Source organism: Tinamus guttatus, unplaced genomic scaffold (assembly GCF_059628265.1).
Source record: "Tinamus guttatus ecotype Peru unplaced genomic scaffold, ASM5962826v1 Tinamus_guttatus_pri_ptg000004l, whole genome shotgun sequence".
In the NCBI taxonomy this organism is placed as follows: Eukaryota; Metazoa; Chordata; class Aves; order Tinamiformes; family Tinamidae; genus Tinamus; species Tinamus guttatus.
This window is the reverse complement of record NW_028288538.1, coordinates 6,031,607-6,054,931: the sequence shown is the minus strand read 5'-3', so window position 1 is coordinate 6,054,931 and position 23,325 is coordinate 6,031,607. Positions and strand designations below refer to the sequence as shown.

General features: G+C 46.5%; 1 protein-coding gene across 1 annotated transcript in view; it reads left to right on the top strand.

Moving 5' to 3' along the window:
• Positions 1 to 828: 828 nt before the first annotated feature.
• The window catches only part of SLCO3A1 (solute carrier organic anion transporter family member 3A1), a 127,920-nt gene continuing 105,423 nt past the window's right edge, over positions 829 to 23,325 (top strand). Inside the window, exon 1 of the mRNA XM_088539416.1 lies at positions 829 to 1,005. Coding sequence (XP_088395542.1) covers positions 844 to 1,005 — 162 coding nt within the window. The 5' untranslated portion in view covers positions 829 to 843. The remainder of the gene's footprint in view (positions 1,006 to 23,325) is intronic.

The window sequence follows — 23,325 nt, the reverse complement described above, 5'->3', positions numbered from 1 at the left end:
TGGTGTGTGTGTGCCTAGAAATGACCCAGGACGCACATGTGAGGAGCAGGGCAGAGCAAGTGGAGTGGTCACACTGAGGAGATATGTGATGAGTGGTTTTTAAAAAGAGATATTTCCTAAAATGAGAAGTGCAGGTGGGCACTCTGTGAGTGGCCACGGTGCTGCGGGCATGAGGTGCAGAGCCTGTCTGAGGGAAGCGTTTTTAGCCACCTGTGGTGCCCAGGTTTTAGTGCTTATGTGGCCGCTTTCCACCTTTAACAACAAACGCTCTCCTGGGAAGGCAAAATCGAGGCTTCAGAGCAGGAGACGGTTGACAGAGCCAGGCCTAAGGGGGAGAGAGTCCAGCCCGCCCACAAGAAACTTCCACGGGGAGCCCCCACGTGCAGCCCTCGGCCTTGGGCTCTCCTGCCACGCTCTGCTCCGGGGACACCCCCCTGGCCCCGAGCGTCCCCCCGCCGGTGCCACCGCCGGGAACGGGGCTCCCCCGGGGGCTCCCGCGGCGGGGGCGGTGCCGGGGCACGGCGGTGCCGCCCCCGCTCCGCGCCGCGGCTATAAGGGACCGGCGAGGCCGCCGGGACGGGGCAGCCTCGTTCGCCCGCGGAGCCTCCGCCGCGCCCAGCGCCGCTTCCTCCCGCCCCTGGCCGGCGGGGGCGCGCGGATCCGGCCTGCGCGGGGCGGAGGAGGCGGCGCGCTGGCCATGGCAGCAGCTCCAGCCCGCGGGCGGAGAGGCAGCAGCCGCCGCGGGCCGCCGCTCTGATTGGCACGGCGAGGAGGAGGAGGAGGAGGAGGAAGGCGCGGGGCAGCCGCCATCCCTGCGCGGCGGCGGCGGCGGCGCCCGGGAGGATGCCGGGCAAGACGGGCTCGGCGGGCGGCGAGCTCGCGGGGGCCGGCGCGCAGCGGCAGAGGAAGAGGAGGAGGAAGGTGTCCTGCTTCTCCAGCATCCAGCTCTTCCTGGTGTCCGAGTGCGCCCTCATGCTGGCCCAGGGCACAGTGGGCGCCTACCTGGTGAGTGCCCGGGCCCCGGCGCGGCGCGGGCAGCGGCGCCGGAGAAGTTTCCCCCGCGCCGGGGCACCTCGCTGCGGCTTTCGCCGTGTCCCAGCCCGAAATGACTCAGCAGCAGCCGGGGGCTGCCCCCCTGCCCCGCCGGGTCCCCCGTGGCCGCGCTCGGTGTCACCGCTACCCCTTGCCGGCTCTCGCGAGTTGCGCCGCGCAAAGGGCAGCGAAGCACAAGGGGACGTTCGCCTCGGGCTAGTTCGTTGCCTCCCACCTTGTCCTCTGCCAGCGATACAGCGGCCCCCTAAGCCACCCGCGTGGGGTTGGGTACGGAACAGGCGACATGGGACGTTGCACTGAGCCCGCGCCACGAGCGCCGGCATCAGCTGCACAAGCGGAGCCCAAGAGTTGGGAAGATGAGCGGGAGGCTGGGCTGGTGTCCCCGAGCCTCTGCAGGCAGAGGCAGCCGAGAAAAGTGCTCTGCTTCCAGCACATGTAAGCGGGGAGTTGATGTAAATTTCTCAAAATAGCTTGCTGGATTTTGAGAATTATAGTTTCCATGGAAAAGAACCGTATTTGCTAATCTCTGAGGTTTTTTGAGGCCGTATATGTAGTGTAGTGTATACAGTATCTAAGTGCAAGTTCTCCACATCCTGCACTTGTATTCCATATTTAGCTCTGCTTCTCTCTCACAAACATAAACAGTCTATGTAAATTTGTATTGAATGTGATCTGTAATTTTGCAAGGCACGTAGCTAAAATAGCGCTAATATTCTCTGTGAATATGAAATGCAAATTTGCAGTCATTTTCCGTTTAATGAAACATGCAAGTTTGGCTTGGAATGTGCTTATAATTACAAACTGAGCTGCATCATGTCTTTTGTGGGGGGAATTCAGTAGTTCTCCTGCCTGGTGTGGGCATCCGCGGTTGTCACTTACTTCTTAGGCCAGCCAGGGCCGTGGTTTTCTCCCATGGGTAACACCTTAGTAAGTAGATACGCTGTTTCAGATGAGCTACTTCAAACTGAGCTGTCAGCATGAATGAGCGTGGGATAATCCTGCATTAAAATAATAGCCAAGGAATAGCCCACTGAGCTGATGTCACCTAGTGGGCACCAGCGTGCTAGGAAGAGAGCAAGCTGTGAGGGGGCCAGTGCTGGCACGTCTTGCTAGAGGATCTGTGTGTCGGCCACGCAGGATCATGAAGTCCATAGCAGAGCATTTTTGTCCAACTCCTTTGCTGTCTTGTTACAGAGCCAGAGGTTTTTCCTCCCTCTAGTTTTTCCAGTGCTCTGCACTGAAATGAGGTGCTCCTGCTTGCTCCTTCATAGTATTTCATGTATCCCGAACACAGTGGCTGCAAAACACTGCTGCTATTGTGCTCTAAGAGTCTCGAGCCCCTTCCCCTCATGGGTTAAACTGTCCGAGATGCTCCTGTCCCTTCCCTCTCTGATTCTCCAGGGCACATGATGTGAGCAGGCCGTATCGTGACCAACATGACATCATGCCCTAATGGCCAGCCAGCTCCACAGACAGTAACAGCAAATGGTCAATGGGGACAGGAGAGGAAAAAAACAAAACAAAAAAACTCAAAACAATCCACAGCATGCATGAGAAGCGGCCCAGCTGCATCGTGCAAGTGTTTCGCTGTTCTCTGTGCAACTTATCATCCCTTGCTGCAAATGCCACATAGATGCAAATGTGGAATTTAGACCTATGTGTTATATTAATCTTTGGAGGATAAGTTTATGCTTAAGGAGGTTCTGCATCAGTGCTGTGCTTACAGGTGTCTTGGGGAGAGTGAAAGCAGGAGCGGGGAACATGCTCGGGGAAGTTTTGACCTAATATTTTTTGCAAACTAAATATCCTGTGGGGCCAGGTGCTATTCTCAATTGCCCTCTTGGGAAGTGGGGTGCTGAAATCCGTGGAGATCACATGGAGTTGCCCAGGTGTAACCGCACATGGATTTTAATCGACTCAAGTGTCTCCTATGAATAAGGGCTACTGGTCTCTGCGGTGGGTTGCTGAGCTGGTCCCCGAGGGACAAATTAGCAGGCAAAAGCAAGCAGTGAACAAACAGAACGAAAGACAAATAGGGAGATGCTGTGGAGGACAATTACAGTGCATGGGTCTGGACAGTTGAATAAACTACTAATTTTAGTCTGTCTGTGCTGATGGAGTGCTGTATTCCTACTTCTGCTTTGCCTGGCTGCATTATGACTTTCTCTTGGTACTTGTAACTCAGGAAAAGGAACCTTTTCATTTCTCCTTTTAGGGCAGCAAGTTGGTTTTTCTCAGTTGTGTCCATGTTCCTCTACGCAGAGACAGGAGGGCAAAAACTGAGTGTCTTAAGACAGCCAGGCAGTGGCCTGGTTTGTTAAGAGTGATGGAGGAGCTTGGATTCAATTTGGCTTGGCTTTCTCATCAATAAATTTGGAAGTATATATTGTAATTATTGTAATTTCTTCTTAGAGATGGTAAGAAACTTTTCCACATTCTCAGCACAATAGACAAGCAAAGAATGCTCAAATAATGTGCAAAGTCTCCGTTCATCTACTGTGTGGTTTTGAAGCAAAGATTGTTCACTTTTATGCATGTTTATATGGATAATGCACTGCACTTGCCAACAGTGCGTCATAAATAACAAATGCTGATAAAAATCTATGAAGTCTAATCCTTCTCCCACAGAACTCGGTGCTCACAACACCCCAGGATGCCAATAGTGGATGTGTATGTTTAATCGATAGGTGCCTCTCTGGGGCCCTTCATGTGAAATTTTAGGGAATGTTTGATCAATGTCACATTCCAGCGTGTTTGTCGCTTACTGCACCCGCTGCCTGCGCAGATGCATCTGTTCCGATGTGCCGTGGTGCTGCGCGCTCATTACAAGACTATCCTGCATAGCTTATGCAAATGCCAGCCGCTGCTGCTGGCTTAATTTCTGCCACGGCTGAGCCTACCCTCCTATCTGCATGTTCTTGTAACATTTAGTGTGCGCGTTTATTTGGCTTTATCTAATTACTCCCGTGTCCTTTTGGAAACTTGAGTTTCCCAGCAACTGCAGTGGTGCTGGGCAGGCGCTGCCGGTGCCTGCAGACATTCCTGCTGCAGAAGTTACTCCGGGTTTCAGCAGCAACTTTGAAAAGCCCAGGCGATTTCCCGCTCTGGTTGCGCTCTCAAAGCGTGGGTTAAAAAGCCAACGTTTCCCAGTGCCGATGGCACAAGGAGTGAAGGATGGGACCTGCGTTTTCCAGGCAGAGCCTTACGCCTTTTGGGCAAATGCAGCAGTGTGAGCAGCGAGGCTGGCGGCTGTGCAGCGGCGGTGATTTAGATGAGGCTGATTCACACACCTTGGCAGCGCTTCCCTCCTGTCCCCCTCGCCTCCCCATCCTTACGCGCAGCAGAGTTTGGAATATTTTAACCGGTAATAACGCTTCAAGTGCTGCTGAGGGATTTCATCACCCTGCCAGTCAAATCTTTTGCCTAGCCGGTGGTGAAATCATTGCTTTAGCAGAAGGCAGAGAGCTCTGGGGTCGGCAGCCACAGTCTGTGGAGCAGGAGCGCAATTTAATTTTCTCTCCCGAGCATTTAGCCTCGAATAGCTCCGGTTCAAACTGACCTACTTGCGAGCACCCAACATCTGCCAAAGTCGGTGGCTTCTTTAGATGAAGGGCAGGCGTGCGGGGAGCACGCGGAGAGGCAGCTCTTCGGTGCTGGGAGCTGTTTCTGCAGGGATGTGCTGAGGTGTCTCTGCTGCAGCTTTGAACGCAGCTATTCACGTGCTTTACCCAGCCACAGGGGAGGACTGGCCTGAGCATGAGGTGGAAAGGAAAATAATTGGTGTCCCCCAAGGAGGGGGCATTGGTGTTGGTGTGGGAGTGGATTCAAAATTGATCCTTGGTTTGCTGAATGCGAAGTTTTGAGAGTCGTGCTGAGCTCCTGGGCTAGGCTTGTTGTGCAGTATGGGCCCAGGTGCTTGTGTGTGCATGTGTGATGTGTGAGATGGGCTCATTCTGTTTGGTCTCTATTATAATTGTGAATTGGGATATTATTAACATTCTAAACACCAAAAAGCAGTAAATAACATAAAGACAAACAGGAGAGCTCTGAGATGGTCACCAGGGAAGTGAGTTAGGAGCAGAACTAGGATTTCCAAGTTGCTTTTGCATGTACTCCTCTTCCCTGAAGGCCTGGTGTTAAAATGTAGCAAGTCTGACAGTGTTTCTACTCTACCAGAGATGTAGAGACCTAATCACGCTTTCCTTGAAGCCAGTAAAGGGGCTTGCATGAAGGATGTCATTAAAGACAACTTTAATATAGGAATCCTGTTACAGCGTTATTGCTGCGCCTGGTGCTGTGCATCTGCAAAGAGAGATGCTTTGCCCCCGGGGTAGCTGCAGCCTGAATGAGATGAGTGGGAGAAGTTAAGAGCTGGCTCGTGTTGTAGATAGGGAAAGAGAGGCAGGTAATAAGAGTTTGATTCCTTTGCTGAAGCTGCTGATAAAGCTTTCACTTAGTTAATGGTACCAGGGCCCAAGTGGCTCAGCCATGGGTAGAGTCTGGCAGAGCAAGGGATCCAGTTTCAGGGGCTTCAGTCCAATGACTTACCTGCAAGAGCATTTTTTTTTCCACTGAGTTTATTACTTTTATTCAAGAATTTATTTTTCCTAGAATAAGAATCTGCTTTAAAATATTGCTGTTCTTTTCTTTCCTTCTGTAGCGGTGCTGAGTAATGAATTAGCCATAATGCTCATAATTTATTTGTCACTGGGGTATTTAAAGGGGAAAAAAAATGGATTGAAAATAAATGTTTTAGTGGGGATGGAGATTGCCAAGCATTGGCCGGTTATTGCTTACAGTTCATTTTTCCTTAATATATCTTTGCTGGCTATGTTATTTCTGGAAACTTGTTTCTAGTATGGCTTTCCCATTAGAGAATATTGTCTGTTTTGCAGCTGAGTTGCACAGAAAGTTATTCTAAACTAGCTCTTTTGACTACATTCGCATTTCTTTTTCTCAGAAGCCTTTTGATGTTTTCAGGGTCTCTCACCCCAAACTGGAGAAGAAACTTGGATCCAGCTCTGGATACTGATGCCTTTGGACTCCTAAGGGGGTTCAGCTGGCAGTGTAGATTGATTCATTACAAAACTTACGCTACAAATTATTGGGATCTACCTCTGATCCAGACCTACAGTGGATTTTGAATACCAGGAAGGCTTGTAACTGGCATATGTGCTTTGGTTTGAAGTTTTATTTTTTTAAACTGCTCCTAATAGATGACATGGCATAGAGAACTATGCATTTATCCCTGATCATGCTGCGTGAGGTTTTTCTAAACTACTTTCTTGGTTAAATGCATTTAACTGCCAAGTGTATATGATTCTATAAGGGCATGGACTGATCAGTTTTAGCATTTCACTTTTATTTTTAGCAGAAAGTTTGGCAATTCTTCCTTCTCTCTAACTTGTAAACCCTGCAAGAAAGAGCAGCCTCTCACAGAGGTGTTACGATCCATCGTAAAACCAGTGTCTCATTTCTTTTGGCCAGTCTTAGCTTCCAGAATCCTGCTGGCAAGTGCTGCGTGCTGATGTGATAACCAGGTCTGGGTTTTAATGGCCTGCGGTATTAATGCAGCTGAGGTTTGAAGGGCTTTTAAATTAGATGACAGAATGCATTGCTTTAAAGGTCTGTTTTGTCCTTGCTTAGTAACTTTATGCAGTGCGACTCTTTAAGCTGCAAGAGAGCTAAAGCCCTGTCCCAGTGAGGGGTCAGCTGGACTGTGTTCCCTCTTGTTCTCTGCAAGGAAAAGATATTCCCTTTTTCCCAGAAAAGGGTTCTTCTCAGGTTGCATGGACTTTCTATTCCCTTTCAGGCTGTTGTAAAGGTCCAAAAGCCAGCTTCTGTTCTGCTACAGCTGTGTAAATTTATTGCTTCAGAAGAGTTATTCTGTAATTCATCAGGAAGAATTTGTCCTTTGTGTATAATAATATAAAATGTTTCCTTACTTGTGCACTCCTTGGTTTCCAGTTGTTCCTTCATGGTAGCAAGATTAAACAATGGAAATACTTAATGGGCGAGGTTGCAGCCTGCATGAGTTAGCAGAGCTTTGTCTTCTGATCAACACCAGATGAAGCTGCAAAGTGGTATTTCTTAAGGATCATCCAAGAAGGTTTAAATAAACACACGATGATACTTTGTATCTTTATAGCTTCCAGGGTGTTTAGGAAGAATTTATTCTTCCTATTGCATAAGGGAAAAAATGGGCCACTGATCTTGATTTACAAGGTTTCATTATAACTCTGCAGCAAAATCGGGAGTAGAAGCCCGAGAGGTCACTTTGGTGAAACCACTGGACTGTCTCTTCAGATGCCTATGGCAGAGCAGATAGGATTGCCTGCTCCTCTGAGTAAAGATTTAATTCTGCTGCACTTCAAACAGTATCAATAAAATAAATAGTGATGATGAACTGTTTGTGGAGTCCCTGCAGTGTCTGGCACGTCCCGTTTGTGGTGTGGGAAGTGCCCTCAAAGAAGTCCAGGTGATCAATGGATCAAAGCCTAGGGGGAGGAAAAAAAATCCCTCTTGCCCAGCTTTTCAAGTGAGGAAGGTGTGTATGTGTTAGTGTATATGCATGTATATACATACACAGATTATGCAGAGATGAGAGCATAGAGAGCGGAGATACAACTGGAACTCTTCCACCTACCAAGTTTATGGAAGACCTGAGAACAAAAAGCATCGGTCTGTGTGTGCATATATGTATGTAAATGTGTATATGTGTGTGAGCTCAGTATTTATTACTACTTTATGATATCGAGCCCTTAATATTTATTACTCAACTCTTGATCTCAGCCCCTGGTTTTGGTTGTGGCAAGGTACCCACTGTATTGAGGTTGCATATCTATAATTAGGGACATACTGCTGTAGTGCCTGAAAACACTCATTTTAAGTGACTCCTTGTAGCATAAAAGCAAAAGTTGTATTTCTGGGTTGCTTGTGGAGTTACTGTTATTTGTCATCATTTTTATGTTTTATGGTTCAAGAAAGAAGAGCAATTTTGATTAGATTTTTTTTCTCCTTTCTATTTCCTCTCCCCTTGTAGTGCCTTTCTCCTCAGTAAGCAGCCAGGCAGCTCCTCTGGATTTCTGAAAACCTTTATCTTTTTGGTGTCTGCAACTACCTCGTGCACAGCTTTGGCATGTTTGCAGGCTGGATGACTTTCAGATAAGGGGGCTGCAAGGGCGGATGTGGGAGCCCAGAACAAGATTTTTCATCCTATGCATCCTATGATCTGTAAGGATCTGTTTTCTAGGCAAGGATTGCTAGAGGGTTGTTTTTTTTGTTGTTTGTTTTTTGTTTTTTAATATTGAGGTGTCCTTTTAAAACACTTTCTATACTCTTCACGTGTATAATTCCTAATGTCTGAGTTTACTGAAAGTGGAAAATAACTTAAAAATTGGTTTTATGGTGCTCCATAAAATGACAGTAAAGTTCTTGAAATAATTTGGATAATTCACTTCTATTGAGGTCTTTGTGACTCAGCCAGCATTATGGTTTCTAAAGCAACTATGTCAGGTTTGCTTTCAAGTTTTTGGTGCTTTGATGTTTTGCTTCTGATTCTAACATTTTTCTCTAGTTTTTCTTTTCCCTAATAAAATGGCAACTACAAACACCACAGAGAACCCAGAAGCTTGGCTGGTCGGGAGGAGTTGGGTGGTGTGGGTGTGGAGGAATGTAGAAACACTTCAGTGGAAGTAATTTAAATATATATGTATATAATGGTATATTTCCATTCTCCACAAACACTTGATTTTTTTTTTGGCTGAATTAAAATTGATGCTGTTTTTTGGGGTCCCTAAGTAAGGAATAGCCTTGAAGTTGCCTGCTGTGCTTGTATATTTTAAGGTGATATTTAAAGGTTTAATGCTTGCAGTATCTGGTGAAGTGATGTGGAATTGAAAGTTTTGGTGCCAAGTACTAAGTGATGCCCTTTATTCTTAAAGCAGATGAATTATACTGTAAATTTATGTTAGAGGAAAAGTATGTGTTTTCCCTGGAACATATATTATATCAAGCTTTGCACTTTCTCAGCTGTCAGGGAGCACCTGTATTCAAATACAGTTTTGCCAGGGAATAGCAAGGAAAAACAAAAACCCTGCTTTTCCTTTTCCTGTCAGGATTTTCTATGATATTGATGGGTATTTGTTTGTCGTTTCAAGACAGAGCTTTAAGTTTTGTGTCTCTAGCTGTAGATTGTTTCATTGCTTCTGTTCTCCCAGGGAATAATAGGGAGTGAGAAAAATACCCTCCTTGAGAGGATTGCAACCCATCACGTGAAACTATGAATGCTCTTTGTTTTCTCCCATGGAGCTTTAACGGGAAGAGTGCTGCAAAAAGGTCTTTTTCCTTTGTTTTCTTTCTTTTTTTTATTTTTCTTTCTGAAAATGAGGATATGAAATAGCTGCTACCTCCTTCCACTTCTCTGTTTGGCTTTGTGTAACCATGGGTTGGTACATGAGCAGGTAGACCAGAGCGTTGTTGCAGACAGGTTGATGTTGGAGGCCAAACCTTGCTCTTTTGGGATCTCTCAGAGGCAGCAGGAGGACCAGCTTGATCTGTTTGGTGCTGTGGAAAAAAAGGTCCTTTGCACTGCTGATAGCAGCTGTGTCTATGGACTTAGACCTGTCCACACTGAGAAGAGAGGGGTTGAGTTTTGAGTGTCCAAAATAGAAGTTACAAACAGTGACTAGAAGAAAATTACTTTGAAACACATGAAATGCTCCAGTGATGTCCCATTTGTTGTACCAGGCTAATGACTTGTGCTTGCCAGAAGGGTGCTTGCTTTTCATCCTGATGTTTCTGGTGTTGCATGATTTATTGACATGCCAGATGATGGGTAAATTGCTTTTTTTTTTTTTTTTTTTTTTTTTTTTTTTCTTCCCTTTAGCAGGGAAATGGAGAAATAACAATAAGTAATTGGTCGTCACTTTTCCAGAGGACAAACTCTGGTTAAGTTTTCCACTTTTCCAGCCTTATGGCTTGGTTCTTATCTTTCCTCGAGGCTGCAAGCAGAGCCAGAGTCGTCATAGCTTAGCGAAAGTGATTGCTTCCAAGTTGTTCTTAAAACTTTAATGTCTCTTTTATTAAAACTTGCTTGAGATCTTCATTGCTTTTCTTAAGGCTGTGGGTCCTTTAGCATTTTCTCATTTGCTCTGTGTGGAGACCCTTCAGAGAGAGAGAGAGCCGAGTTCCCCTGACTCCAATAGCACTGAACCATGGGCATCGTTCCATCGGTGCCCCCTGTGCTCTGACAGCATCCGCCTTTGGATATGAACTGAAGTACAATTTAATTTTGTACTTTAGCATGATGAGTTGTCTGTAGAAATGGTAGCTGTTGGCTTGTGTTGGGGAAATTGTTTTCCTTGCCCAAATTCTCTCTGTGCTTGGTTATGTCTCTCAAATTGTTTAGATGTAACACCAACCAGCAAGGAGGTTCAGCCCGAAGAGCTCTGTGTGTGTGTGCATATATATTATATATATATATGTATATATATAAAATATAAACATATATGTGTGTGTATCTATTTTTCTCTTTCTTGCTGTCTGGAGTTGTGGGAAATGAGCTTCCCCATAACTTATGCTAAGAGCTCCTGCTTGTATGACTTGTATAGAAGGCACTGGACATATAAACCTTTTTCCAAGAAATAGTGGGCAGCATTAGTTAGGACTTACCAGCAAAAGAAAACTGTGTTTTTGTTTTTGTCCTGCCTAATGTATGGGCCAGAGAGCAGTTATCTACAATGGGCCTTTCAGCCAAGACATGAGATCCACACTTTGTTTCCTGCTGCATATTGCTAGTTATAATGCAAGCCCTTATGTCTGAAGTTAGTGCAGCTGTTGGCTCAGTGACAGTGGCTTTAATTGAAGGCACGTTTTGTCTTGGGGCGCTTGTTTGCGGAGGGCAGTGATATTGGTTTTAGTAAGATCAGCCAGCCCGGGAGATAGAGCAGTTGCTGGGTACGAGGTGTTGGGCAGCCTGAACGCTGGCCTTGTGTATCCTCCAGCTCCAGGGCATAGAGGAGCGATTTGGCCCTAAATTTGTATTTTTCTCTTCAAAAGGTGGAATCAAATAGCTTTTAGCTAGCTGGAGCCAATGGGTCACAGTGCTACAATGTGGGCTGAGTTTTGCTTTCTGTTCTTTCTCTTGCTCTACTCTGTGATATTTAATAAAGAAATTGGATATCAAGGGAGCTGGCATAGGGTTAGCCAAAAGCCTTCCCATAGGATTTGGGATTCAAATCTGCCAACTTTAAAGAACTTGAGAGCAAAGGCTGGAAAAAGGAAGACTGAGTATTCCATGGAGCTAGAGCAACTCTTCGCTTCCCAGAGCCCGTTTGCTCTATTGAGGCTGCTTCGGTGTTGACAGATCCCTCAATGAACAGATTCCCAAGACAGCTTGGGAATTATTTGGCTATTGAAGTCAAGCCATGCTAGCAAACCACATGCTAGAAGCACAGCTTTGTGGCATTGTGCTTGTAGCCTGCTGTGTAGCTTGTGACCAGCAAACTCTCCTGACTGCTGCTCCTGTACAGAAATTCAGCGCTGAGATGCATCAGCGCTGCTGTTCTGCCTTGGTGCTTAAACTGTCTGCTAGCTCCTTGGGAGAAGGTGAAAGTTTCAATCATAGAATGCTTAAGGTTGGAAGGGACCTCCAGGGGTCATCTAGTCCAACCCCCTGCACACGCAGGGTCACCTAGAGCACGTGGCACAGGACTGCATCCAAGCGGGTTTTGAAGAGCCTCTAATCAGCGTCTCTTGGGTTTATGGTTTAGCCTTTTACAGTTGAGATGGTATTTATTGATATGAATCATTCAACTTAATTCAAGCTTGATGAGCTTTTTGCCAGACTCTTTTTTGTTGCCACTGCTTTATTATTTAAATAAATCCCTACTGAATTACTGTAGTTGTATTTAATGGCTTGTAGGGAATACTGGATGCAGTATCTAGAATTTGTGCTCTACTTCCAGATGCAGATTGTAAATGCTGAGTGTGCATGTGCGGATGGTGCCTGGGGTCCCTTGTCACTGTCTGAATTTTTGAGGTGTTCCCACACTCATATCTTCGTATCTTGACATCTTTGGTATTTTTGTGTGCAAAAGAGCAGCTCAGAGGTGCATCTGAGTGCAAAGATTTCTGTTTCACTGTGTTTTGGGCCTGTGGTCTTGCTGACAGCAGAAGCCAGCCCGTTTGCATCCAGAATGCAGAACCAGGATACCCTTTTGGTTTCTTTAGGCTTATAGCTTCAAACCAGTTAAGGCACTTGTGTAGCTGGGACAGTGAGTCAAGAGAGGAAGAGACTAGGAAGGGCGTACATAGAATTTAACATCCTGGGAAGATCCTTTTACACATAAAGAATGTTCTTCAAGTTGTGTTGTGGTAAATAGTCATTATTTGGCTTTACGGTGTTGGTGGGTGGGTGTGTTAAGCTTGGTCTGTGGAAACCACAGCGGGTCAAGGAATTGCTACGAGGTTGTGTGGCCTCGTGAGTGGTTTTGTGTTTTGTTTTGTTTTTTCTCATCTCCCAGCTCAGTGTTTGTGTGTTCTCTCCTTCACAATGACTTGCTGTGAGACAGCGTTCCTACTTGATGACCAATATGAACAAAAATACTCAGTGAAAGGCTTGTGGGAAAGTGGAGTCTTCTGGTTGAGTTAGAGCAGCACCTTCAGAATTTAACCAAAACATAATGGATTTTGGTCAGGTATTGTATTGTGTGGCTTCAAGGCATGGAACTTCTCTTTTTAAGAGATAAATGGAACTCTCCTGTACTGGAAATGCAAGTTTAAAGTAAAATAACCTTTTTCTCCTTTATTTCACCTCAGTGGGGAGTAGTGTTTAGATTCAGATACTTTCTATTTGATTCTTAGCGCTGGTTGCACTCAGAACTCCTGGTATCCAGATAGCACTGCAAAAAATTAAATTCCTGGCATGTTTCCAGGAGCCGGTGCCCCTGCGTGATTCCCTGCGCTCTCCCTTGCCACTGCTGCTTACACACAGGCATGAGGAGAAACAACGGGAGCAGTGAGTTGCTGCCTCTGAACCAATACTAGGCAGGGAGAAGCTGTTGATCGGGACATCTCGGTGGGGATGGGTGGCTGTTCCTGCCACACGTGGGTAGTATTTTCAAACTGGGTCCTTCCTGTGCACTCTGCTCTCTGAAGCCATCATGTCCGAGCGGACTCTCTTCATCAGCCAAGACTGATGTTGGTGCCTAGAGAATTTGCCTTGTATTTGCATTTGAGCAGTATTAGCCATGGCAGACTAAGGGGAAAGAGGGCAGTTTCTCTAGGCTAAGCAACAGCCAATACCTGTAGTTTTTGGTGAAGATGCAGACCAAGGATTTGGATTCTTCATCCGGCTTTTCTATCAACTTCCCCAAATCCTCTTTGGGCTTTAGCTCTGTTGATAAAGTAGTGACAACATTGTCAGGCTTGATGGGACTTTCACGGGCTGGGATTGTGAGTGTAGGACGACAGCAGATGGAGTGGAAGAGTTTTCATGGCCAGGGCCCCAAGTGAGGTCCCTATGTGCTACCATAATAATGTTAGTCCTATTAAATGAACAAATTTGTAGTGTCACACCTGTGGCTGGTTTGAGGGCTTCTTCCTTCACCCTGGGCTATGATGCAGCCTCCTTGCTGTCCCTCCTTCCTTCTCACCACGCCTGAAGCCATGGGGTTGAGGCTATAGACCTTTGCTTTCTGAGCCTTTGCAGGAAAAGACTATTTGGAGCTGCTTTCCTTGGTCTGACAGTGATGGATTTTAAAGGAGCCCGAGGATATTATTTTTTCAGACTTTGAGCCACACTCTTTGACAAAAGTGACTTATTCTAAGTGTCTCTCTGAAAATGAGACTTTTGTTCCAAAGCTGCTTAAGTGCTTTCAAAAAAATCTCTTTTCCAATTATTGATTGCAGTGGTTTTCTTTAGTGTCGTCTAGCCATGTTGAAGCAGGCCACATTTAGAGCCTAAGTGCTATGTACCTGGTTAATAAAAAGTATAGCAATTAGCACCTTTGGAGACAGCAGCCATGGAAAAGTCCACGGCAAGGGGAATGAACTTCATGTAGTAGCTCCCTGCAAAAGATGAGTGAAGAATTAACCAAGGAAGGGGAAAATGAAGATTTAAAGGCTGCGGGCGGTGTGTGAGTATGTATAGGGGCAAAAAGGGAGCTTTAGTAGGCCTGTGGTGGACAAGAAAAGATACAGAATAACTGGTAATGGCATTGGATAAAGAAGACTCCTTCTGCCAGTCAAACTGTCCAAGCTGATTTAGCTTGAAGCCAAGCTGATATCTGAAGCTTGCCTGTTTTCCAGCTCCCCCCAGGCAACTTGAAGGACTGGGAGCCTTGCTGGGGGTTATTGGTGGCCAGTTTCCTGGGATAATTCCTCCCATGTAAGCCACCGGTGCTCAGGGGCTGTGGAGACCACCTCACTGAGATACTGGTGGCTCTTTCTCACTTGGCTCAAATGCAGATGTCTTCGTGTTTTCCTTTGCTTGCTGCATATCTCTGAGCAAACCTTATGCCTTGCCCTGAGCTGTGTACATTGAGGGTGAGAGATCCTTACAGCCAAGGTGAACGCTCCAGCTGCACATGCAGCTTGCCTGAAGGACCGGCCTTGCACCTGCAAAACCCAGGGTAGGTGAAAGCTGGGGCTGAGGGAAGGTATGTGGAGAGAGTTAGTGCTTGTGTTGGGTTTGGTAACCAGTTGGTTAGTGCTGCCATCTGGTCTGGCTTTGGGCAGAACAGCAAATGCAAGCCCGTTGCCACTCAGCCATGCACTGAATTCTGGTTTCTTCCCAGAATTTGCAATGCCCATGCTGTAGGAGTTGTTCTACATGGGGGCTCCTCTACTCCTGTGCTTTTATCCACCTCCTACCTTGATAGGTAGGAGGAAGAGATGGTGATTTCTGTTTTCCTTGCGTGTGCTTTTTGAGTTTCCACGCGGTCTGCTGCCCCTGTTGCAGTGAGGGGATCCCATCGGTTGCGGTTAGGTGGCTCTCCCAAGGCAAGGGCTGTCATTAATCCTGCAGACACAGGGGTGAAATTCAGCCATCTGTGCGCACAGCCTCAGCGGATGCCTTTGCCTACTGAGTTCTTGATAGCTCTCGTAGTGAACCCCAGTGAGAGAGATGATCTCTCATCATCTGGTGAGACATCTCCTCCTCTGCATCTCTCTTGCAGAAAATACATTGAGTCCAAGTGGGGTTGTGACAAATTTGCAAGCTGAATCTAGATCTCACAATTAACTGTTCTTAACAAGTCTATTTTTTTAATTCCCTGCAGGTATGCATATGTATATTATTTAAAAAATGCTTTAAAGTCACTTTCTGTTTGGGAGAAAAGGCATATTTTGTCTTTTTCGGAGTGGTAAAAAGACAGCATAGGACAGTATGGGATATGAAGTTGACTGGCCTGTGCTGAGGTAAGGATTGCCAGACTTAAGCACGAGGATGCCCCGAGTCTGTCCTTCACAACTCCCACCCTTTTTTTCACCCAGGAAATGTTCAGGTAATATCTAGGTCCAACAAGAATAGATTTAAGATCATCCCCAAGGCCTGACCTGCTGTCTGTTTACTTCTGCTCATGCCCTGCTCTTCAGCAGGATGTCTGACAGCAGCAGGCCCCGTTTGTACTTTTTGCCTTTGCACCGAGACAACTTGGAAAGAGAAATGAGTAGTTTGCAAACAGCTTTGTGGGAGGGTGTTACTTAGCAAATAGGCAGGATGACATGGACAGCATTTGCGGGGGCTGCAAGGTGTGAGATGAGGGTAAGCAGCTCACATGGCAATGGGACACACTCAGGGTGTTACTTGGGTGTGAGAGGGACCCTAATTGCCATGGCAGATGCTTAGGAGAACTTACAAGAGAGATACCAAGTTATGAAGTGCAGTAGATTGACAAGAGGACATGGCCATTTTGTTACTTCCCTTTTAAATAGCTTACTTCAAATTAGTAAGCAAGAGGAGGAAGGTTTTCATGTGCTGCTTGAAGAGAAATGTGCCCGACTTCTCCTTCAGGCGAGTTCCTGTTTGCTGCGGTGGGGTGGGCAGTGCAGCCCTGGAGACACCGGCAGAGCCCCAGCAGATGAGGAGCAAAGTGGTAGCACTTGTCAGAAAACCTCCTCTCTCAGTACACAGCCCTTATATAATCACCGTTGTCCTCCAACCATGAAAACTGAATTCAGTTTCCATCAAAGCTTTTATTAGTGTGTCCTGCATGTGTCACTTCTGCCCTGGCTCTTGCCTGGCAGCTGAGAATATTTCAGCTCCGCAGGCCTCCTGTCTTTATCTGCACTCTGGCACAGCTCGGATGCAACCCTTAGCCCTGAATTTGGCTCTCGATCGTAAATGAAGATAATGTGAAACCCTTTGCATGACAGGCTTTCTCGTCAGGCTTGCGGTACGGTTTCTGCTGTGGTTAGGAGCTGTGCTTACGACACTGTCTTCCGTGCGAGCGTATAACAAGTGTACTGTGTTAGAAAGTATTTTATTAGAAAAATAAACTGTGCTGTGCTGCAGAGACTTGAGTCTGCATGTAAATCTTGCTGCTGGTCCTATCTGTGGTTTTGTGGCTAAATTCCCTTGATGTTATAGGAGCCTCTTTTCATATATATTAGGTTGTTCTTTATGTGACTTTGCACAGTGGCCCACTGGCAGGGAAGTGGGGTAGCAGGATGCCAAAGTTGCTTGGTCTGCATGCCTATGGCTGTTTACTTTCACATAGTTAAGTGGAGGCCCTGTTTTTTGCAAACCCTTGCTGTAGAGCCTGTATTCCACATGGAATTCCTCATCCCCATGGGTTGAGGCATGCCAACAGGTCTGCTTTGGTTTTTACAGCACGCAGAATTGCAATATAGGGCTGAGGTTTGCTCCTTTGCATGTTTATGATGATATGCATTTTGCTATCATTGAGAATGACATAACATTTAAAAATAAATAAGGATTCAAATATCCACTGGGTTCGTTGCGTTTATGTTACTAAACAGCAGTGCATGGTACAAATGGGTTCTGACACTGAATGTAGTTATGTAGGTATCTTGTCAGAAGCTAAAATATCACATGAATTTGTACATGGTGAGATGAATCTTGAACAGCTGGTTTGGAGGCAGAAAGGTTGTAAGGACGTTCAGGCTGCAGGTAAAACAGCATCTCCTATGCTTTGGGACATAGAAGGCTACAAAAGGCCAATCTTGACCATATTGCATAACTGTTTCAGGACAGAAAAACTTGAAGGTTGTTTGTGCTAGGGAAGTTCAGTGTGGTCTAATGCTCTATACCTGTGTCTACTTTCGAGCTGTCAGTGACTCACTCTAGCTTTTCTTGATTGAAGTGAGGAGTTAGACTGCAAACAACCACTCTTACTCTCATCTTTTTGTTACCACCTCCCCATAAAATGGGGCAATGCTACATCCCTTTTCATGAGAGGCAGAGAAAAGATTGGCTTCTGGTGTCCCGTGCAGGATCTTTAGGTAGCAAAGGTTGAAGATGATGGCACTAGAGCCTTTGCTGCAATAACTGCCTGGATCACATAAGTTATGTTGCATGTGATCTGCATGGATTGCAGTCTTGCTATACTAGAAGAAATCATGTTCATTGAATTTTGAGATGCACATGATTTTCTAGGGTCTCTAGCTAGCTGAGCTGTCTGGTGAGTTTCCCCAAGATGCTCATCCTCTCTGCTGGCAGGCAGAAGCTATGTCAAAATGAAGCGTGGGTTTCCCTTGTGTATCAACTCCTGACTAACAGTCTATCTTCTGCATGTGCTGACTGCTCTTTACTCTTTTCACAACATGTAGTTATTGCTCTGAGTGTGCCTGGTGGCATGGCTGTGACCAAGAGATGTCCCTGCTTTGTGTCCCACATCAGCTGAAGGTGGGTGGCAAGGATGCTGAGATTACTGTGATAAGGGAGGAAAGAAGTCACCTGATAAAAAGCGAGATACAAGCAGTGGTCCAGTTGTTCTCAGCATGGTGCCAGGGAGGAAGGAAGACAGGATGGTTATCAAACAGGTGCATCTCCTCTTGGCAACAAGAGCTGTGCTACATCCCTTGGTGCATGGTGTAATATCCCTTCTTCTTGGGTCACAGACTTTGCGCAGAGCCGACCTGGGTGTGTTGGTATCACCACCCTTCTCACTTTCCCTGAGTTTAGTGTGTCCAAAGCCAGCATGGTGTCCACATCATGGTGAGAACATTCCTTAACTTCCCACTGACTTTGCTGCATGGGATGATGTTGAGACAAGGGCCTGCAGGAGATGGGCAGCCTGCATGCCCCTGTGCCTCCGCAGGAAGGAAGCAGTGGGATGGGCACTAGCAAAGAGGCTGCTGGTACCTCCAATAGGCTTTGGACATGGGGTGGATCTCTTCCTCACCCAGCAAAGCCAGTGCCTTGTGCTGGGAATTGCAGCTGGTGGTCAGCTGCCATCCCTCCCAGCCTTCCTGGGTGGAAACTGTGGGCAAGAGCTAACAACCATCTGCCTTAAAAGCAGGTTCAGCCAGAAATCATCTTTTAATGCTGAAATTGTGGAGCAAAAATATGAGGGGGGATCAACATCATTCCCTTTGGCTTTCAATCCAAGCACAGGAGGTGCTGTCAGTGGGCAGGGTGGGTGGCAAGAGGGGCAGAGTGCGAGAACGTGGCTGTGTGGGGAGGTGGGATGTCTTAACCATGTTCTTGGGATGTTCTTCGGCCACCCTGTGCCATTGCTGGACAAGAGGACAAGCTGCCCTCTAAAGAAGTGGGCACCTGTTACAACGGGCACTTTGTTCCTGCGCTGGTTGCTTTGGCTTTTTGAGGAATCCTGTTTCCCAGGTCCATAATGGAGCCTGTGGGAGACGGTTCTCGTTTGTTTTCCTTTGGGAATATAGTTGCCAGGCAATTATTTTACACCCTGTAGCATTGCAGACATGTCTCTTCAAGTCCAATCTCTTACCACATAACTGAGAAAATGTGTTTTACATTAAAAAGAAGCCTTTAAAAAAGGCCCTTCAGGCATGAAGTCAATGTGTTTTCTATATATAACCTTGTATTATTAATACAATGAACTTATCTCTAGACTCTGTGGGTGAATAGGACTTGATCATTGGAGATGCGAACAATATGATATTCATTTCCAATACACTACATATCTGAGTGAATAACGAATCCCCCAGCCTTAGATTCATTTCTTGGTGCTGGAATGGGGCAATAGTGTGAGACAGACTTGTGGGCTGCATTTTTGCTGAGCATTAATTTAAACAGGCCATGGAGAGAACAAATTTACCTTGGTTCAGAAATGCCAAGATCTATAGATCTAGGGCAGACAAGAATGATGAATGTGAGCATGTGTTATTGAAATGGGTCCAGAATGGCATGACAAAAGCTTCCCTGGGTTTAGTTATAGGCATTGCAATAAAGTTGCTTGATGTCAAAATTTCGAGGTGGTGATTGATGTGTGTGTGTAGGTCGTTTGTCACTGCATGCATTATGTGGGATGATTTTCCTTTTTCAATCATTGAAGAACACTTTAGAGTGGACTTGAGACGCTCCTTCAGCCCAGGTCCTTGTGAATCTGTTTTTTTTGAAATCCATGGAGACAAATGCACACGTGCTGCGTTCAGTAGCTCTGTACCGGGCAGGTACATGAGTGTGCACATAGCTCAGACATGGTGCAGGGTTTAATTACTGATGGTTACTGCCTCTAAGGTGTTCTGCTCACTGCAAGGCAGAAAGATGGATTACCTGATTTAATTCTACACTGGCCCAGTTGACCGATTCTGATTTAAAATTACTTCTGAGGAGCATGAGCTTGCAAAGTGCTGGTGGCTGTTGAATCTCAGCAGTGCAATAGCTAAACCTTATGGAACCACTCTTGAAGACTGGGCAGGAGGTACCTAACATGCATGAAATGAAAAGCCTGCTGAAGACAGAGGACATTCTTATAACAAGAAAGGCAGCTCCAAAATAAGGAACGGGGTGGGGTGGGGGGGCATGGATGAAGGCCTTGAGACACAGAAAAGCAACTGGGCTGGCAGCTTTGGGGCGCTTTATGTGGTGGTATTGCCAAAGTGCTTTCCAGTCTGCAGCCCCGCTGACCTATGAAGCACTGTTTCTGGGACAGACACAAGAGCGTTGAGAGTAGTGGGGACATAGAGGTGACTTCAGCGCTGCTGCAGAGCCATGCGAGGCTGCAGCTCTAGTGCTGCTGCCAGCTTGCTGCAGCCTGGCGTTTCTGGGTGCTCGAGGCAGATGTGATGGTTTTGCTCTTTTGCAGTATGTGGCATCCTGCAGGGGTGGCACCAGGGGCAGCAGGAGCAGAAGGACTGGCCGGGGGTTCAGGCCTGCTGGAGTATGGAGAAGGCTGCCCCTTTGAGCACGCACGTGGGTGGTTGCTTTGGGTCATTCTCCTCTCTTTTTGCTTCCTTCCCCTAGCCAAAGCAAAGTAGAAAGTATTTTGGGGATGAGGCAGCATTGTAGTTTATTGGAGATTGTCTCAGTTTCCCTAATTAGGAGCACTCTAAGTGTATTTCAAATGGAAAAGAACAACTGAAATTCTGCAGAGTAAGAGTGAGGATTTTAGGGTTTTATTCCTGGGTTTGTCACCAACTTGCTGTCACCAGTCACTGCTAATTGCACATCGAAGCTGTGTAATTTCTCTATGTGAAATGCAGCTGTCTGAAATCTGACCCATGTAAAATGCAGAGCAAAGATGTGTTTCTAAACACCAGCATGCTTTTTAGCTGTCTGTAAACATGCACGGTTAAAGCCTAAAACTAGGCAGCCGAGTTGAAATGTGGGAGTGACTCCCAAAGCTAGTTACTACCTGTTGCCCTTGGGAAATCACTTCTACTGGCTCCATCTTTCAACCTGAACTATTCCATCATAAGTTAATTCTGTTGTCTGTACTTGTCTCATTACTGTGTGTGTCTCTGTGCCACAGTTTACACAACTTTATTGAGTAATTATGAGTTTCCTGTCTAGATGATGCTCAGGAATGGGCCCATAATTGTGATTTTATTTATTTGCATGTTCAGTTAGTCTTAGAGATGTACCCACTTGTGCCTAACTTGTGGCTGTGGGGTCTCATTACAGCCGTGTCCCATGGGGACCTGCTGGAGACTGTAGCTGGGTGTCAGGAGGGCGGAAGGAAGGCTCTATTTATGTATTTACAATGCAGTCCTCAACTACCTTCATTTCATGTGGGTGCAGTGTCACCAGCTCTGAACACAAGCCCTTGAGCTCAAGTCCTGTTTGCAAGAGGCCTTCAGTTGCAGGGATCAGCGAGGGGGAGCCTGCCAGTATTTCTGATATTTCTTGCATCTATAAACAGAGAGAGCTCTCCTTGGTGCGAGCAGGGATCCAAGCAGCAGCAGGAGTTTCTCCAGCCCATCCGCAGGGATGGGAATTGTTCGCTAGCCATGGGAAGTCCCAAGGGAGGTTTATTCCTGCTTTTCCCTGCCCTTGAAGCTCCAGCCACCTTTCCATTGCATGAGGAACGAGCCTGATGGAGCCTGCTCTGCTGGCCGGGCGCCTGGTGTGGGAGGCGGCAGTGACAGGAGCGCTGGGCCGCAGCGTTGGGCAGTGTGACCTTGGGCAGGTCCTTCCATCTTCTCATGCTTCCTTCTGAAAATATTAATGCGACCTTTCAAAGCAGACGTCTCTGCACCTGCCGGGCTCTGGCTCCCACCGAGGCGCAGGCCAATGTCATCTCCACGAGATGCACGTGTGAGCGCTGACACCGCTGAGCGTGGGGCAGCACTGGAGCAGGGATCAGGTGTCCCGTCCTGCAGAAGGGCAGAGCTTCCCCCGGGAATCACAGTGCTGTTTGTCCAGACAGGTGCCTCGTGCTTTGGAGAGCAGCAGCCTCCTGCTGCGCACATCATGCTGCTGGGGGGCTCAGAGCTTGGTGGTGGTGGTGGTTTTTTTTTCCTCCTCCTTTTACTGTGCAGGTCACTTCCTTGTTCAGCTTTGGCACTTAGTGCGGGAGGATGACAGCAGCAGCTAAACTTTCAAAAGTGATGGAAAAGGTCTGTTTTTGTCCATCTGACTTATGAGCTTTGCATGGGGCGGAGTGTTTATTCGTGCAGAGCAGGAATTTGCCACTGCGTTGCTGCTAAAGCTGCCTTTGCCCGAGTGGAGCCGGGGTGCAGGCGGGGAGAGCCCGGCTGCCCTGGAGAGGAGCTGCTGTCAGAATCCCTTAAAGTCGGTCAGGCTGCTCCTGCGTGTTGAGGTGCAGCAGCAAAGATTGCCAGTGCCTCCGGTGGGAGGCTATTTTTGTGCTCTCCAGAGGCTGCCCTCTCTTATGAGGTCCTTATTACATTGGGTTTTGTGTGTGTGGTTTTTTGTTCTTTAATAGAAGAATATGCTTGTTTTAGGACAACCTTACATATCTTCATTTTTTGCAATGTGCAATTAAAAACAAGATGCTCATTTACCCAAGGTGTAGATTTTGGGTGTTTTTGTGGCATGTTCAAGATGATATATCCATATATATTTATAAAGGGGACATGGCTATAGGCATGAACATACACTGAGCTTTCTCCCCTGAGTAGAGATGACAGCACCTGAGGTACCTAACGTTTCATTTTCTTGCTGTGATCAGTGTTTTGACTGTTGCACAAAACTCATGCCTGTGTTTCATCACACCATAAAATCAAAGCTGGAAGAGATCTCAGGAGATGATCTGGTCCATTTTCCTGCCCTGTGGCAAGATCACTCACACCTGTGTTGTTGCTGGCTTGTCTGTGCTCTTTCAGGCCTCCAATGACAGACTGCAGCATCTGCAGAGAGCAGGTTTCAGGGCTTTGCAGTCCTTGCCATTAGAAGGCTGGTTTGCCCCTGCCAACACACCTTGTATTTAACCTAAAGCATCTTTGCTGAAGTTTAAGCTTGTCCTTTCTTGTCCTGCCCCTTTGGAAGCATGGAAAGGGTCATTCCTCTTTGCAGTGGTCTATTAAATAATTGAAAACTGTATCCCTTTCTCATCTTCATGTTAAGTAACCCAAATTTATTTATTTGCCTCTTCATTGTAGTTTTAAATCTTTGATGTGAATTTGTCTGTCTTCTCAAAATTATTGGGAAAGTGGGGATCCAAGTATTAAGTAATTTGCAAACAGTTAAAGCCATTTGATCAACCTTTTTTTTATATACTTTAACAGAAGTCTTCTGTTGCCTATTTTTGCATCACTGTCTCAAACCAATTTCATGGGCTGATGCTGATGTGTGAGGGAAATACCCACAAGCTTTTCTGCTGCTTGGTTGCTGCAATCACTTTTTAGAGAAAGTGGAGGTGCCTG